Source organism: Salmo salar, chromosome 24 (assembly GCF_965601325.2).
Source record: "Salmo salar chromosome 24, fSalSal1, whole genome shotgun sequence".
Lineage (NCBI taxonomy): Eukaryota > Metazoa > Chordata > Actinopteri > Salmoniformes > Salmonidae > Salmo > Salmo salar.
Genome location: NC_138314.1, coordinates 32,112,962 through 32,130,894, shown reverse-complemented (window position 1 = coordinate 32,130,894; position 17,933 = coordinate 32,112,962). Strand labels below are relative to the sequence as shown.

General features: G+C 42.4%; 1 protein-coding gene across 1 annotated transcript; it reads left to right on the top strand.

The window, feature by feature from the left end:
* The first annotated feature begins 6 nt into the window (after positions 1-6).
* Positions 7-15,567, top strand: LOC106585666 (mevalonate kinase). Its single transcript, XM_014172116.3, has 11 exons — positions 7-154; positions 256-352; positions 2,487-2,634; positions 4,309-4,456; positions 5,554-5,709; positions 6,265-6,368; positions 6,699-6,744; positions 7,195-7,285; positions 7,776-7,895; positions 8,353-8,506; positions 10,007-15,567. The coding sequence occupies exons 2-11, from the start codon at positions 275-277 to the stop codon at positions 10,156-10,158; spliced, it is 1,197 nt and encodes a 398-aa protein (XP_014027591.3). The 5' UTR covers positions 7-154; positions 256-274; the 3' UTR covers positions 10,159-15,567.
* The last annotated feature ends 2,366 nt before the right edge of the window (positions 15,568-17,933 follow it).

Below are 17,933 nucleotides of genomic sequence, written 5' to 3'. Positions count from 1 at the left end.
CATGAAGCTAGAGGCATGTCTCGCTGGCTGTGTGTTGACTGTCGCTTGATATTTTCAACATTGTGGTATTTAACAGTGCCGACAGCTTCATCCCTTCTAAAAATACAACGGGAGTTTGTAAAGACTACCCCTCATCGTACGGAGTGGTTTAGAGGTATTACTATATATAGCTACAGGACGTTTTCCTGATGAATTAACTGGAAAAAGCTAGCTAACGTTAGCTATTTTACTAACAATTCAACATTTACTTGGCAGGCTACATTTTGCTATCAGAATGCAAATCAAGGAATGTATCGTGTCTGCACCAGGGAAAGCTATCCTCCACGGAGAACACGCTGTCGTGCATGGCAAGGTAAGTATTTTTGTACATTTTTATTTCACCTTTATTTAACCAGGTAAGTTCTCATTTACAACTGTGACCTGGCCAAGATAAAGCAAAGCAGTGCGACACAAACAACAACACAGAGTTACACATGGAGTAAACAAGCGTGCAGTCAGTAACACAATACAAAAAAATAAAGGCTATATACAGTGTGTGCAAATGGCATGAGAAGGTAGGGCAATAAATAGGCCATAGTAGCGAGTGGCTTCCTATTTCGCAACAAAGCATCCTTCACTCATGCTGCCAAACATACCCTCGTAAAACTGACTATCCTACCGATCCTTGACTTCGGAGATGTCATTTACAAAATAGCCTCCAACACTCTACTCAGCAAATTGGATGCAGTCTATCACAGTGCCATCCGTTTTGTCACCACAGCCCCATATACCACTGCGACCTGTATGCTCTCGTTGGCTGGCCCTCGCTTCATATCCATCGCCAAACCCACTGGCTCCAGGTCATCTATAAGTCGTTGCTAGGTAAAGCCCCGCCTTATCTCAGCTCACTGGTCACCATCGCAGCACTCGCTCCAGTAGGTATATGTCACTGGTCACCCCCAAAGCCAATTCCTTCTTCAGCTGCCTTCCAGTTCTCTGCTGCCAATGACTGGAACAAACTGCAAAAATCACTGAAGCTGGAGACTCATATCTCCCTCACTAGCTTTAAGCACCAGCTGTCAGAGCAGCTCACAGATCACTGCACCTGTACATAGCCAATCTGTAAATAGCCCATCCAACTACCTCATCACCATATTGTTATTTATTTTGCTTCTTTGCACCCCAGTATCACTACTTGCACACTCATCTTCTGCACATCTATCACCCCAGTGTTTAATTTTCCATTCTGAAATAATTTTGCCACTATGGCCTATTTATTCCCTCACCCCCCTTATCCTACCTCATTTGCACACACTGTATATAGACTTTCTCTATTGTATTATTGACTGTATGTTTGTTTATTCCATGTGTAACTTTGTGTTACTGTTTGTGTCTCACTGCTTTGCTTTATCTTGGCCAGGTCACAGTTGTAAATGAGAACTTGTTCTCAACTAGCTTACCTGGTTAAATAAAGGTGAAAATAAAAAACACATGTACTGAACAATAATATAAATGCAACAATTAATGATTTTACTAATTTACAGTTCATAAGGAAATCGGTCAATTGAAATGCATTTAATTAGGCCCTAATCAATGGATTTCACATGACTGGGCAGGGGCGCAGGGCCTGGGAGGGCATAGGCCTACCCGCTGGGGAGCCAGGCCCATCCACTCGAGACCCAGGTCCAGCCAATCACAATGAGTTTTTCCCCACAAAAGGGCTTTATTGCAGACAGAGATACTCCTCAGTTTCATCAGCTGTCTGGGTGGCTGGTCTCAGACGATCCCACTGGTGAAGAAACTGGATGTGGAGGTCCTGGACTGGCGTGGTTGTGAGGCCGGTTGGACTGCCAAATTCTCTAAAACGACATTGGGAGGTGGCTTATAGTAGAGAAATGAACATTTAAATTATATGGCATCATCTCTGGTGGACATTGCTGCATCAGCATGCCAATTGCACACTCCCTCTCAACTTGAGACATATATGGCATTGTTGTGTTACACAACTGCACATTTTATTGACCTTTTATTGTCCCCAGCACAAAGTGCACCTGTGTAATGATCATGCTGTTTAATTAGCTTCTTCATATGCCACACCTGTGGATGGATTATCTTGGCAAAGGAGACATGTTAACTAACTGGGATTTAAACAAATTTGTGCACAACATTTGAGAGAAATAAGCATTTTCTTTTGTGTATGGAAAAATTCCCGGATCATTTATTTAAGCTCATGAACTATGGGACCAACACTTTACATGTTCCGTTTTATACTTTTGTTAAGTATATTTTGAGCCTGATTTACTTTATTGTATGACTATCTTACTGAAGATAGTTGTCCATGCCAGTCCATCATCTTTATGTATTCATGAGATTTGTTCGTCATGTGACCCCCAAGACAAGCAGTGTTATTGTTTTCTGTTCACCGAAAGATTGGTTGTTGAAATGAAATTGATTTGACATTAACCACAACAATAATTCAGAGGTATTTTTGCTCCCACCCGTGCTAGGTGGCTCTGGCTGTAAGTTTGAACCTGCGCACATACCTACGGTTGCAGGCCACATCCACCAGTAAAGTCTGCATCAATCTCCCCAACATCAACACTTTCCTCAGCTGGGATGTGACCGCGTTGAAGCAGCTTCTCCCTGACTCTGGAGGTGAGAGATGTTGTAGGGCTGACCGATTGAAATAATTTGGACGGTAACCAGAGTGGGATTTGAACCCTGGTCCCTGTCAGTTCAACACCTTAGTCATTACACAAAGAGGCTTGAACCTCTTTACAAGGTAGGTGTTGTACAGTTGTGTTTGTTACATTTGTTTTATTTAACAACATTAATTAATTCCAAGTAATCTCATCTCGATAGAGCTGCTGCCTATGCCTTCTGACAAAATCACTGTTTTGTAGTTCTTCAAAGTAAATAAAGCATACTTTTATGACTGCTGAATACCAACTATCAATCACTTATATTGTGTTTTTTCAGGTAGTGATACCTCTCTCTATATCACATCACGATCGTTCTTCTGCTTCTGTAGCAGGCGTAAAAGAAGAACACAGACCAAACACCTACTGTGCTGGAGTGTGCGATCAATTATGGTCTGCCGAATTCTGCACTACTAAGAATCTATCCATACTAATTTCACCCCCCCCCCCCCCCCCCCCCCCAATCAAGCACCCCTACCCTATTACACTTGATATCATGCTGAAACAATCCACCCGTAGGATTATTCAGCATGTTCGACAGTAACATCTGCATTCCATTTTTTGCATTGAAAAAAGGAATCCTATCTGTACTCAGCAGCACTGATAAGCTTTCACTTCTTTGACCTTCTTTCCGACTGATCAATCCTTTGGTCTCAATCACTCTGCCTCTCTTCACATTTTCTATAATATCATCTATGGACATAGATAATGGGACCCCAGTGATGACTCCCCTCAATCTAGCATAAGCACCAGGGACATGGCTTTTAATCTTCTTCCCATTAAGCTTTTCCATTAGCAGAATATTCCCTTGCTGAGCCTGGCTACCACAAAGTATTAGCAGTCTACCATTTCCAATGAACCGGGCTAGTTTGAGTTCACCTATCTCTTTCTCTACGGCATTGGTTAATTGGATAGGGTGTAAACGAGGCCCTGTGCTCTCAAACACCATCAGAACTTTCCACTCTGACACATTATTAGTCTTGCTTCCTACCTTGACCCTCTTTATGCCTTCTTTACTAGATGCACCACTGCTTTCTGTTTCATGATCTCTCTTCCTATGTCTTTCCACTACAGACCATTCAGATCCTTGACCCTCATCCACCTGATCCATATCATCAGAACTGTCACCCATATTGATCACATTCCAGCACAGCGGTTGCTTCTCCAACCTTTTCTCCATTTCCTCCACTTGGTCCGCGCTACTCTCCGCCATGTCCAACCGTCTGCCCGACGTCCCGCTTCCGTCTCTCCATTATGATCATTGTAGTTAATTACCATGTTTTATGCACTTAAATATGTAGAATATTGGCCTGTTTGAATCTACAACTCCCTCCTACATCGCATAGTTGAGGCTTGATCTGATTGATCTCTCGAAAAACTGCAATGTATGTGCGCATTGAGCTCACTCCAAAAAAAAGTAACGAATTAAATACTTTAAACAAATTCAAATAAAAATAAAAAATTCAGTTAATCAATCAGCACAAGACACCAATGTAGCAAATTTTGAAGATGAGCTGGACTTGAACCCAAAAACCATTGGAAAAGTTGTAAAATAACAGCTGAAAGTATCTTTGTGGTTGTTTTATTCTCCTATTGTAATGTTGTCTATTTGTATCATTCTGTCTCACAGCTGAGCTGGGGAATGTGAATGAGCTTGATGCAGAGCTTGTCAGGATGCTGCGAAACTTTGTTGGTGTATCAAATGGAACCTTGGATACTCGCAGCATGGCCATCCTAGCCTTCCTCTACATCTACCTCTGTGTCTTTGCCAAGTCAGGGTAAGAGTGTCAACTGATAGAGCAAATTGATTTATATAGGCATGTAAACATAGGGTAATGCTAATCTTGGTACCCAAGAACCAAACCTCTAATGCCCTAATGAACACCACAGACCCCATCCTAGTGAGAAAGACTTGGGCAGCTAGGAGCTGGGTAGATGCTAAGGAGTAGACCTAATCGTGAGTTGACGCTTGCAGCGCTATGCTAGCATGTCTGAGAGAGTGGTGGATGGGCTCTGACAGGACGGACAGCCACTAATGAGAGGCTGGCACTGGGCTCACGCTGCAGCCTTAACAAGTCTGGATGCGTTTGTCCCTAGGGAAAGCAGCTCCTTAATTAGTTTTGAGCGTCCTCCTGTCCTGTCTGACCAGAAAGAGCCTGGCTGTCATGGGCATTGACAGCGCCTGTCCTGTCTCCCCAGAAAGAGCCTGGCTGTCATGGGCATTGACAGCGCCTGTCCTGTCTGCCCAGAAAGGGCCTGGCTGTCATGGGCATTGACAGCGCCTGTCCTGTCTGCCCAGAAAGGGCCTGGCTGTCATGGGCATTGACAGCGCCTGTCCTGTCTGCCCAGAAAGAGCCTGGCTGTCATGGGCATTGACAGCGCCTGTCCTGTCTGCCCAGAAAGAGCCTGGCTGTCATGGGCATTGACAGCGCCTGTCCTGTCTGCCCAGAAAGGGCCTGGCTGTCATGGGCATTGACAGCGCCTGTCCTGTCTGCCCAGAAAGAGCCTGGCTGTCATGGGCAAGTCTACTGCAGTCACATCCATGAACATATATACACCACGCTAGTCGTTCACAATAAAAAGGACTGCTGTGTCTTGACCCTTTGGCCAGTTGGATTAAGATCATGTTTTTGCTGTAGGAGCGTGATGTTTTTGTGTGAGATTGAGTGCCCTAAAACCTATTACAAACACTAGTAGGTAAAAACAATAGTGCTATTTTTAGCTTTTTCATCCACATTGAATAGTTTTTCACTCAGCCATACCAAACTAGGCTGAAGAAATCATACTACAGTCACATTCCTAGATGTAAGCAAGCCATGCTGAAAATGTTTTCAGTAATTGATTGAATGTGGTTAATAGTTCTCGTCCATCTCAGGGAGTTGCCCAGCCTGACGGTGTCTGTGTGGTCAGAGTTGCCAACTGGAGCGGGTCTGGGGTCCAGCGCTGCCTACTCTGTGTGCCTGGCTGCAGCCATGCTTTGTGCCAGTGGGACCATCCCTTCTCCACTGAGTGACCAGGAAAACACAGCCAGGTAATGACCTAACACCAGATACCCTACTGGATCTACTAACATGGAGTTATTTCAAGAAATCTCTCACTAGCTGTTTTATTGGAACAAACAAATGAAACATTGTAAGCCATATTTGTCTTAATTTATAGTTACTCTAGTTAATTTAGAGTAGCTGCTGCAGCACCACTAGCTGAGTCCTGGGATATGCTTTTCCACCCTCCAGACAGTCAGTCAATACAAATATATTCTGCCCACAATGTGAACTATTTGCTTCCGTTTGGCTGCAGTTTCTCCAGCAACCTACATATTGTTTTTCAGTCATCTGTAGAGATTTTGATAGTTTTCAGATCCCCAGTTTTCTTAAATCTATTTCCACAACTGGAGGATGCTAGTCCGTTATAAATTCTGGAAGTCACACTGGACTGTTTCTGATGTCCTCACATGTCAGTATGGGTGGGGCTGGACTCATCACAAGCACAGAGTGAGGGACAACGGGGCTATGTTAGACAGGGGTTGAAGGCCCAGCGTAAATCCTCATTGTAATCATCTCTTCTGTATTTCATTATGTTTCAACAGGTGGGGTGAGGTGGAGATGGAGCTAATAAACAGGTGGGCGTTTCAGGGAGAGAGGATCATCCATGGGAACCCATCAGGGGTGGACAACGCTGTGGGGACATGGGGTAAGACCCGCATCCCTCTGCCTTGTGCACTCAACAGCACAGACCCCACAGTACCACACAGCTTTGTGGTGTGTGTGGTACAATGAAGGGTGTGATACGATCTGGCAGCATGTTCTGTCTGCAGAACGGCACAGAACAGTATTGTAGCGGGAGTTACTTTTCTTGTGTGTGTGTTTTCTGTGAGCAGGCTGATGTTACAGTTAACACTGCAGTATTCCTTTGTGTGTTGCGAGGGCTGTTTTGCGCCCAGAAAATACTATTTTGCTCAAATGACTCTATTATGGTATCTGATTGATGGCCGATTCTATCACTTTGCTTTGAATCTTGAAGGTGGCATATTGAGATACCGTTCTGGGAAGATAACAGCCTTAAGCAGGTACTGTACACTAAACCAATCCCTTTCCATGTCACTGCAGTGAATATGGTCAATGGGCCTAATTTACATTGACAGTTTTACAGAGTGTGATAGCATGCATTATTTCAAGTAGTCGACTGTGTTGTGGAGGGATTAATGAATGTCATCCAGGTCAGTGGGTTAATGGATTATACTCTTGAACAATTATTCCAGCATGGCAGGTGGCATTAAATCCCCAATGCAGTTACAATGGACTACTTTAGAATAAGGACGTACCTCTGTGACACTGCCCATGCTGTCACAAACAATGAGTGGAAAAGATAATCTGTGCTCCTTCTCTTTGGATTCTATGGCCTCCACTCTGCTATTGCCACTCATGAGGAGAAACATTGACAATAGCAACACCTGAATAAATACAGGTACATAATGTGGTATGATATTGCTAACTTTCCTTTGTTTTCCCACTTGTAGGGTCCCAATGTTAAGGATCCTACTCACGAACACCAAGGTCCCTCGCAGCACCAAGGTACTTGTTGCTGGAGTGAAGGACAGAATGAACAAGGTACTAAATGGCTCTGGTCTCGTCTCCACTGTGTTCTCCTCCCCAGCCCTGTAATTAGTGTAATCGCCAGTGCTTTCATTTGCATGGGAAAGACACTCTGGGGCCTGGCATTGACTGCCTTCATAAAACATGGAGAAGAAGCGCTTAGCTAGCACCCCTGTGTGCCGTTGCCTAGGTGACATCCACAGGTGTGAGCACTTATGTTCTGTTAGATTGTCATAGGTGGTGTTACTGGCAGTGTTGTGATTGGGGGAAAGAGCTATGTTTTTTTTCACTGGCTTTTTGTGCTGCTATACAATATGTACTGACTGTTTTAATTAATGATATGACCACTAGATGAGACGATATTATGGACATTTGCTGCTTTAGTCTGCACTGTTGACTTCCTTAAGTATATTTAGTGTTGTTAAATTCCTTTACATTGAATTCCAAATGATTTGTAAAAAGTATTTATTCTTTGTTTTATTTGCTGTTCTCTTCCCCCCTCCAGTTTCCCTCTATTATAAACCCTGTACTGGAGTCTGTGGATGCAGTCTCCTGCACCTGTGAGCAGACCTTAACAGAGATGTCCAGCGACACCCCCACACCAGAGCACTACAATGTCCTGGAGGTACAGTATGGAAACACATGTTGCCTATGGACGGTGTGTTCTGGTGGGGCAGACACTACCAGTCTGACACAGCGTAGAAATGATTGACTTCCTCTTACACATGGTAAAAGCCAGGGGTGCAACTTTCACTAGGGACAGGGGACATGTCCCCTTAACATTTTGAAATTGCATTGTTGTCCCCCCCAGTTTTATCATTGGAATGTGATACAAAATGAGGCAACGGTGTGCTTTAGGACCATGCGGATGCTTGCGAGCGGTCGGGTAGGTTGTTTGGAGTGTTTATCTTAATTTATAAAAATAATTATACCCTCCCTCACTTCTAAAACCAAAGTTGTACCCCTGGTAAAAACTACAGCTGCATGAAAAGCCAAAATACAGAACAAAATTGTGTTTTCATACAAAACAGATTGAAAATGAAATTATGTAAAACCCACAGCTGCTATTATATCTCCCATAGGAGCTTATTGACATCAACCAGCACCACCTGAATGTGATTGGTGTCGGACACCCTTCCCTGGACACCCTGTGCCGTGTCACCCTGGCCAGAGGGCTACACAGCAAGCTGACTGGTGCCGGAGGAGGGGGTTGTGGCATCACCTTGCTTAGACCAGGTACTGTAGCTGTCTGCTAGTAAAGCCTCCCTACACTTTCATCTGGCTCTCAGTAATCAAGTGGGGGCGTCCCTATGTTATGTGTTCTTACACTGCATTGGCATTGCCACCATCTATGGCCCTCGCCTTCATTTTGGGGCAGAGAGTTGCTGAGAGCCTTGTTGCCTTGTCTATTTTTTTTATGAATAGTGTGATTTCTTAACAGTGAGCGAGATCTGTGAAATGACATCTGCATGCTGATTGTATGTCGACACATCAGTAGATTAGGCTCCATTATATTGACTTGACGGCGAGCCAAGATATGGGGTGTGTGCCAAAATGTCACCCTCAGACTGTAGTCTCAAACTGACGGCATAGAGAAGGAGAGCTGGTTGAGTTAGCCAGGAGGAACCTGTGTTTCACGCTTATCTTCCACAAAAATCCACTGCCACCTTTGCTTATGCCTGCAGCCCGTAACATATAGAATATATAGCCCCAAATGAAGTTGATTTGTTTTGTTGTACTAGCAAACAAGTGTTGCACATTTTTTCTGGTTTGTAGCTATTTTCCAAAAGGTTTAGTCAAGTGTTTTCCCCTCAGTGCTCTCAGATCAGCTTTGACCTGAGACGTTTTGATTTGAGCGAGAGCAGGGACGAAACATGCAGTGAAGTAACATGCTATCCTGCAGCCTTGTTAAAACCCACCACTGTCTGATGACCGCTGTCTGATGACCGCTGTCTGATGACCGCTGTCTGATGACCGCTGTCTGATGACGTGCTACGTATTTAGCATTTCTTTATAATGAGCATTGTAATGATTTTTCTCCACATAGAGATGTACTTTAGCTTACTGTTTGTTCTTCAGTTGAATAAATACTTCTACTACTACAACTACAGTATAGTAGCCATTTCAGACACTTTTATCCAAAGCAACTTACTGTACAGTACAGAGAGTGGGGGCATACCTTTTTTCATATATTTGACCCCAGTGGGATTTGAACCCATGACCCTGGCATTGCTAGTGCCATGTTCTTCGCAGCTGAGCCACACAGCACCACAGAAGCAGCCAGGTTAAATGCCCTCTTCAAGGTCAGTCTCAAATCCAAATCCCTGGTCACGCAAACATTTCCTTTGCTGCATGGTGGGAGGCTTTCTTCTTTTACTTTCAGAAATTGCTCCCCTATTTGACACATTTTCACCCCAAGCATGTTAGCCCTAGCCTATGTTTCCACATTATTATCCAGTTATTGGGCACCCTGGTGTTTGCTAGAGAGGGCTTTGTAGGTTCAGCTCTCACAGTGGCCGTCAGACTCCACCTCCTAGTGGGAGTCTCGCATCACAGAACCCTAGTGTGCGGATTCCAATGGGTGCCATTTCAGTAGCAAACCTAGTCCTTCTCCCAAGCTCTGCAGATGTAAATGAATCCTCCGGAGCAGGGAACGGAGGGTCAAAAACAAGTTGGGTGTTAAATGTAGTTCACTGTGTGTGATGGTTTGTTTTTCTTTGTGATTTCCTCTCGTAGAAACGGAGTGCTCGGTGGTCCAGAACACGATCCAGGACTTGAGAGACTGTGGATATGACTGCTGGGAGACCCGTATCGGTGCAGCAGGCGTGCAGCAGCACTCTCCCCTCGCTGTGAAAGAGGAGGTCCTGGAGGTTTTGGCGCGCTACTGAGACCCACTGGCCATGGGTGTGCCCAATGCCCTCCCTACAGGGTAGCGGGGAGCTTTGCTCCATGACTCTGGCCTACCAAGTCTTCTATTGTTAAGGAATGACAGCGAACAATAGACTTGGCTACAGTATGGGTTGACGCATAAATGTTAATAGCATTTGTCTATTAGACTACCAACAGTCAAGACAGACTGTGTCAGGGGAGGACAATAACTCATCACTTATTTTTTTCTAACTCTGAAATCATGCCATTTCATGGGGTCATGAAACTTATATTGTAGGGGAACTAGGCAGGTGATCACACGTCACTTTGAAATGTGGTTTTCTAGTTTTCAGTATTGGAGTATGAGCCTTCCCTGGCCTGAAATGAATGTTAACAGATGTGGGTTTGAACTGTTTTTCTAGGTTTAGCATCAGCTTTTCATTAGATTTCTAATGCGGATGCTGCAGAAAAGCAAGAAACACTGTGGTCAGCAGTGTGTCTAGCCGCTGGTTTTGGCAGGGACAACTAGTATTCAAAAACGAACCCACTGGGGGGGGAAAAAAAAGATGGATGACCAACCTTGACTTTAGTGCTTATTTGTTTTCAACTCAAGATTTGTCCATTTTGTCCTTTTTCAGTGTGCGGTTTTTAGTCTTGTTTTTGAATATCAGTACCTTCATTGAAGTCTTGTTAAGTTCAAAAGAGGGTGCAGTGATCTGTTTGTCCAATAGATGGCAGCAAAATGTAAGAATTCAATAACCTCAACAGGGACTGAGCGAGTCAGAGCGATAGATTGTCATTCAGTGTTTGCTTCAGGTGTCAATACAATGCCATGGCTGATGCACTATTTGTAAAACTAACCTTTTAAAACTGTAAACCTTCTATTTCTATGTGTCACATAAGTGGTGTGTGGATCTCTTTTTAAAGGAGCTATTGCACACTTGGACACCATCCAAGACTAGTTATGGTGAATTCATTGACTAAAAATAGAAAATGGATTTTTAAGATAAACCACTTCCTCAAGAAGCATAGCAGGGTAATTGTTTTCTCAAGGTCCAAAGCAAAAATTGTATTTCTCCATACTTTTTTTGTGGTGAGACCATGTTTTTTTGAAGACAGCCCCTCAAGCTCTTCTTTCCAAGAGCTGAGTATGAAATTGAAAATGACAGCCATTATCTGATTTCTTTGGTCATCAAATATGTCTGATGCATCATGCCGCAGACCAAGAAATGCAAGGCCTTTAAAAATAACTATTGGTAGGTAGGCTAGGCTACATCTCTGCCTTTCACATTGGTTTTCACGTTTGTTATTTATATTAACCATGATATGCTAGAGCATGTATAAGGGGTAAAAAAAGCTAATCTTGAATCAATGTATTTCAGTACATATCAGAGGAGGCTGGTTGGAGGACCTAAAGGAGGATAGGCTCATTGTAATGAATGGAGTCAAACGTGGTTTCCATGTGTTTGATGCTGTTCCATTAATTCCATTCCAGCCATTATAATGATCCTGTCCTCCTATAGCTCCTTCCATCAGCCTCCTCTGGTACATATGCATCCCATATTTCTATTGATTTATTTTCAAAATGATGAAAAGCATTTGTTTTTGATCAGTGTTAATGTTGCGTGAGAAAGGTGGTGTAGCACATGAGAAAAGGGAGGCTGGCTCCCAGTGAGCCTGGATTAATGTCCTCTAATGTGGATCAACAGCTCGTGGCGTGCAGTGACTCACGCTTACTTTTGTGCTGACACACACGCATCTTCAAATTATGTTTTACTTAACTGCTCATCCTCTAAGCATAACAGAAATTTCTGCCTATGCTGCATTCATATAAGATATGGATTAGCCTAATTTAGGAAACTTCTCATTTCGGGAAAAGGTCAGTTGGGGATATCTGAGTCTTCAATCTCCATTTTTATTTAATTTTAAATGTCATGAAGATTGAGTAGTGTGGACCTGGCAGTGTGTATGAATGAACGGCGTTTGTCACATGCCCCCTCCATCCCTTTCCTCCTGTCACCCCTCTCGTCCCCCTGAATTGTGTCATCTTTATGTCAGTGCTGCCCCCGTCACTGCTCTGCACAGTCGCCCCTAACCCCCGCTGCAATTTAATTACCACTGCACTTTTCAATTGAAATGGCATTGACGAGGGGGGACAAGAGGGAGACAGCAGCCCAGCCGTGCCCGTTTCATTTTAAGCTCCTCTTTCTTCTCTCTACTCTCTCTCTCCTTTTACCCCTGCGAGGCACAATGTTTTTTTTTATCAATGTCAATGCCAGCTTCTTTTTGCTCTGATGAATAGATTCTAAGAAGGCCCTGACATTATTTCAGATAACAGAAGGAGCAATGAAAGGGGGTCAAGGATAGAGGGAGAATGACAGCACTGGAGATGACATGAAAACACTAGAAAAGCCTTCAAAGAGAGAATGTGTACATTATATATTTTTTTGTGTTTTTTTTCACAAAGTGTGCAGTGTTTGAATCATTATGGGAGAATAATAAGGGATGCAGAAATCGTACTGCTCAAGCAAGAGTAACGCAATGGTTAATTTTGCTATGGAAATGTTGTGATCATGATCACTATGGCACCACCATCCCTCTGGTCTCAATGAGCTGGTGAAATGTTGTCATGACCTATTCACTTTCAACACACAATTGGAACTGGCTGACAATAGATCACTTTGTTCTTGGCCATGACTGTTTGCCTATGCATGTTTTTCCTTGCAGGTCATTATATCGGTATCTGTCAGTTGGAGATTTTGAGTACAGTATGTGGTCATTAACATTTAGTAGTTTCTTAGGATCCCCATTAGCTGTTGCCAGGCAGCAGTGTGTGCGTGCATGTCCATACTCTCCCAGCCTCCAGGCACAGACAGACGGCTGACAGACATCAGCCTCTGAAAGCCCTCGTGGGTCTAGCCTCCGACCCCACCCCCCACCCACCCACTCATTAGGGCTCTGTGACCCTCCTGTGGGGAGGTTGCCCTTTTGGGGAAGTGACGGGGCGGAGGGGGCCAGGGGCAACTGGCTGTGGTGAAAGCAGGGATCTGCTGACCCTATTAAAGCCAGTGGGGGTGTGGCGGAATCTGTGACAGAATTCCCAAGAGTCCCCACGCTTCATTTGAAGAGGACTGAAACATTGGTGCCACTTTGGAAAAACAATGGGTCACTTGTGACTCACGTGAGCACTAACATAACTAGACAGAGTTACCAGAACTACATAAACATAGAGCGCGTTGACCAGCACATGACTAGTGTCCACTCCACATACCATACTCATGTAATTACATTGATCAAGTAACTGGTTGTGTGAAGTAGTGGAAGAAACCTGCGCAGTAGTATGTCATCCCCTTAGTGCCGGCAGCTCTTGTTTTAATTGCAGGCTAAGGTTTCGCTTTTTGTTGTTGCCTTTGAAGAGCCTTATTGATTTTTATACCACCCCTCATCCCTGCTCTGCTCGGGTAAAGAGCAAATCCCTTATGGCAAAGTTACCAGGAATGTAAAAGCATAAAATTGTCAGCTATTTTATTTTTTCACACAAGACTGATGTGCAATCGAGACGTTTTGACATTGAAGTTTTAAAAATTGGGCTCCTCTGCTTTTTAAAAAGAGTGAGTAAATATTGAGGCTGTATTTTATTCCTGTGGTCTGTCTCGTAGACGGGTCAGCTCCAGGGCTAGCTCATCACCAACTCTGTTAAAAAATATTTCTATTTTCTACTGAATGAGTCAAATGCACCCCAACTCTAAAGCAGCTATGCTCCTGTTATGGTTAAATGAACTGACCCTGTCAAAAATCCCCACCAAAACTATGGCAATAATGATTTCTCAGGTTGTGTAGTTGTCTTCTGTGGAATTAATGCTATCTACTGTGGCATTTGGGTGAATATGCTAGTAAATAATATTGAAGTGTTTTCTCTTGATGTCTCTCGGTTATGAAGCTTCAATCAGAATTCTGTACAATTCCTTGCATCTATTGTAAATCTAGCGACGCAAACATTGATGCCAAATCTTTAATCATGCTACCACCCGCGTTAAGAACCTGGCATAGAACTCAATGCAATTACACTTGGCTTTCTAAAGAACACAAATATCCAAGCAGAAATTTGATAAGCTGGCTATTATTAAATGAATGCTAATCTAACTTGCATACTTTGAACTGCCTTTTGAATAGAAAATACACTCATCATTGTACTTGGGATACCTGCCAATTTAATTTAATCCTGCTGTGTGTCGCCGAGGTTTTGAGAGGATGAAGATCTTCCTATTTAATCACGTGTCATCAAAGTGTGATTGACGGCCTATTAAAACTCAGTCAACCGCTCATACTAAAAGATTCAGCATTAAAGTGAATAAATCAAGGTGAACAACGGGATTCATAGAATGGGGGGAAACACATTCATCCCTATTAGGAGTTCTGTGATTATATCCCGTTGGTCTGCCACCCCCCCCCCCCCCCCCAAAAAAAAAACCTCTCTGGGGTATCTGTACTTTACTATTTATATATTTGCCAACTTTTACTTCACTACATTCCTAAAGAAAATGATGTACTTTTTACTCCATGCATTTTCCCTGACACCCAAAAGTACATGTTACATTTTGACAGGAAAATGGTCCAATTCACACTTATCAAGAAAATATCCCTGGTGAACCCTAATGCCTCTGCTCTGGCGGTCTCACCAAACACATGCGTCGTTTGTAAATTATGTTGGAGTGTGCCCCCTGACTACCTGTCAATTTAAAAAATTTAAATAATTGTGCAGTCTGGTTTGCTTAATATACAGAATTTGAAAATGGTTTATACTTTTACTTTTGATACTTAAATACATTTTAGCAATTCCATTTTACTTTTGATACTTAAGTACATTTAAAACCAAATACTTTTAGACTTTTACTCAAGTAGTATTTTACTGGTTGACTTACCTTACAAAAAAATGACTCAAGTAAAAGTATCTTTACTTATACAGCAAGTATGACAATTGAGTACTTTTTCCACCACTGCTGTTTAGACCACTCCACTCATGTAATTACTATGGGACAGGTAGGAGTGTTCATATTTCATCCGCTGCATTCACGATAATATCTAATAATCTGAAAGCGTTGCAAAATTGGTATCTCTTCTTGCTCATGCATTATGAATGAGTCACTGTTTTGCATAGATTAGCAATCACAGAAACCTTTCATATCAAAATGTGCCAGGAGGGTTCTATCGCTCTCTTTTTTTTAAAGACGTGAGGTGATACATCCCTCCGCTTTTTAAGATATGACAGATCAGGTGATACTGTCTCTTCCCCCATTTCTCTTCTATTCTCCCTCTTGCTCTCTGATTTATTTCTCCATGCATATCATCATCATCATAGGGGGAATATATGTCATTTTCAACCTGCTTTTAAATTGATTGCTCACTTGCTGAGTATTTTTGCATCTGCAGTGTTGTATCTGGGGCTGCGTGGCTAAGCTCAGCAGGGATGTTCTATTGTCAAATTAAACATTTGCCACAACCTAAGAAGAGGAAGATGGCACCCTGACCATCCTTTAAAACCTCTTCAGCTGACAGGCAAAAATGTGAATTTCCGCCTAAAATGTTATACCCAAACTAAAAAGTGTATAACTTAGGAATTATTTGCTGCACATGCATATGGATGGTATCGTTTGAAAGGAAACCCATTTTAGTTTGTATAGAAATGCTCATATCATAGATAGGAATTACACAAGATAAGGTGCAGAAATAATAAATGTTCTTTTTTTTCACATCTCATGAAGAAGTAGTGCTGAGCGTTGTTTTGGAGTTGTGGCCCAAAATGTACCCAAAGTATGACATACATACAGTTATACAATTGCAAACAGTTCTTCACTGAAAAACTGAAATGGTTGAACCGTTTTCAAAACTGAGGCCTAAAACATCCAAAATATCAGAGGTGCAGGGCAATGTTTTCAACAATACAGAATAAATCAGTGTCCTGGGGACATATTGAAATGTATTTGATTTGGGCCAAGCTTAGGTGCACTCACACAAAACAATCAATAATGCTGGCAGCAATCAAGCTGGAGATGTGGCCAAGGGGCTGGGGGGTGCTAGGGGTGGCAGTAGGGAGGGACAGCTGACTGGGCCCCCAGCCTGGTTATTGGCTCCCATTCATCATCAGTGTCCTGACTGGGTGGTGAGAAATTATCATATTGGAAGCTACATTACATTATAGTGGAAACTGGTGCAAAATACAAAGCCTGAAATATGTATTTGATTTGAGGCACACAGAGGTGCACTCACAAGTAAAATTATAAATATGTACAAAGGCACGGAAGCATTGGGCAGTATTACCCAGTGGTACACACACATTTTTTTTAACTAAGGTAAAAACAGCCTACTATGAAAAGATAAAGATTGCTAGTTATCTAAACCAAAACAAAAGTAATACTTTGAGCCTGGACCTTTTAGTCCCAAATGGTACCTTTATTCCCTATGTAGTGCACTACTTTTGACCAGGGCCCATAGTATAGAGCACTGTATGGGGAATAGAATGCAATTTGGGACTTGTCCTAAAAAATACAAATACAAAAAAAAGCAATGACACATGTTCTACATGCAGAACAAATCAAAATCAAATGTACTTACAATAATCCAAAAGAGGATGCAGGGAGCCCTTAAAAAAGAAATTCATCGCTGCAAAATTTACCTGTCCAAGTTGCCGGTATTATCCTCCATATGTTACGTGTCCGTTGCCCTATCCTCCAGAATCATAAATCAAATCAAAGTTTATTGGTCACGTGCACAGATTTGCAGATGTTATCGCAGGTGAAAAAAAAAAAAACGACACAATATACACTACCGTTCAAAAGTTTGGGGTCACTTAGAAATATCCTTGTTTTTGAAAGAAAAGCTTTTTTTTTTTTTGTCCATCAAAATAACATCAAATTGATCAGAAATACAGTGTAGTCATCGTCATTTACAACATTAACAATTGTAGCTGGAAACGGCTGATTTTTAATGGAATATCTCCTTAGGCGTACAGAGGCCCATTATCAGCAACCATCACTCCTGGCCTTCTAGGCAGAGTTGCAAAGAAAAAGACAAATCTCTGTCCAGTGTCTGTTTCTTTTGCCCATCTTAATATTTTCTTTTTATTGGACAGTCTGAGATATGTCTTTTTCTTTGCAACTCTTTTTCTTTGCAGCATCCCGGAGTCGCCTCTTCACTGTTGACGTTGACACTGGTGTTTTGCAGGTACTATTTAATGAAGCTGCCAGGTGAGGCGTCTGTTTCTCAAACTAGACACTCTAATGTACTTGTCCTCTTGCTCAGTTGTGCACCGGGGCCTTCATTTCTCAGAACAAGAATAGACTGACGAGTTTCAGAAGAAAGTTCTTTGTTTCTGGCCATTTTGAGCCTGTAGTCAAACCCACAAATGCTGATGCTCCAGATACTCAACTAGTCTAAAGAAGGCCAGTTAACATAATTGCAAAAGTTTTTTCTAATGATCAATTAGCCTTTTAAAATGATAAACTTGGATTAGCTAACACAACGTGCCATTGGAACACAGGAGTGACAGTTGCTGATAATGGGCCTCTGTACGCCTATGTCGATATTCCATAAAAAATCTGCCATTTCCAGCTACAATAGTCATTTACAACATTAACAATGTCTACACTGTATTTCTGATCAATTTAATGTTATTTTAATGGACAAAAAAATGGATTTTCTTTAAAAAACAAGGACATTTCTAAGTGACCTCAAACTTTTGAACGGTAGTGTGTACAGTTGAAGTCGGAAGTTTACATACACCTTAGCCAAATACATT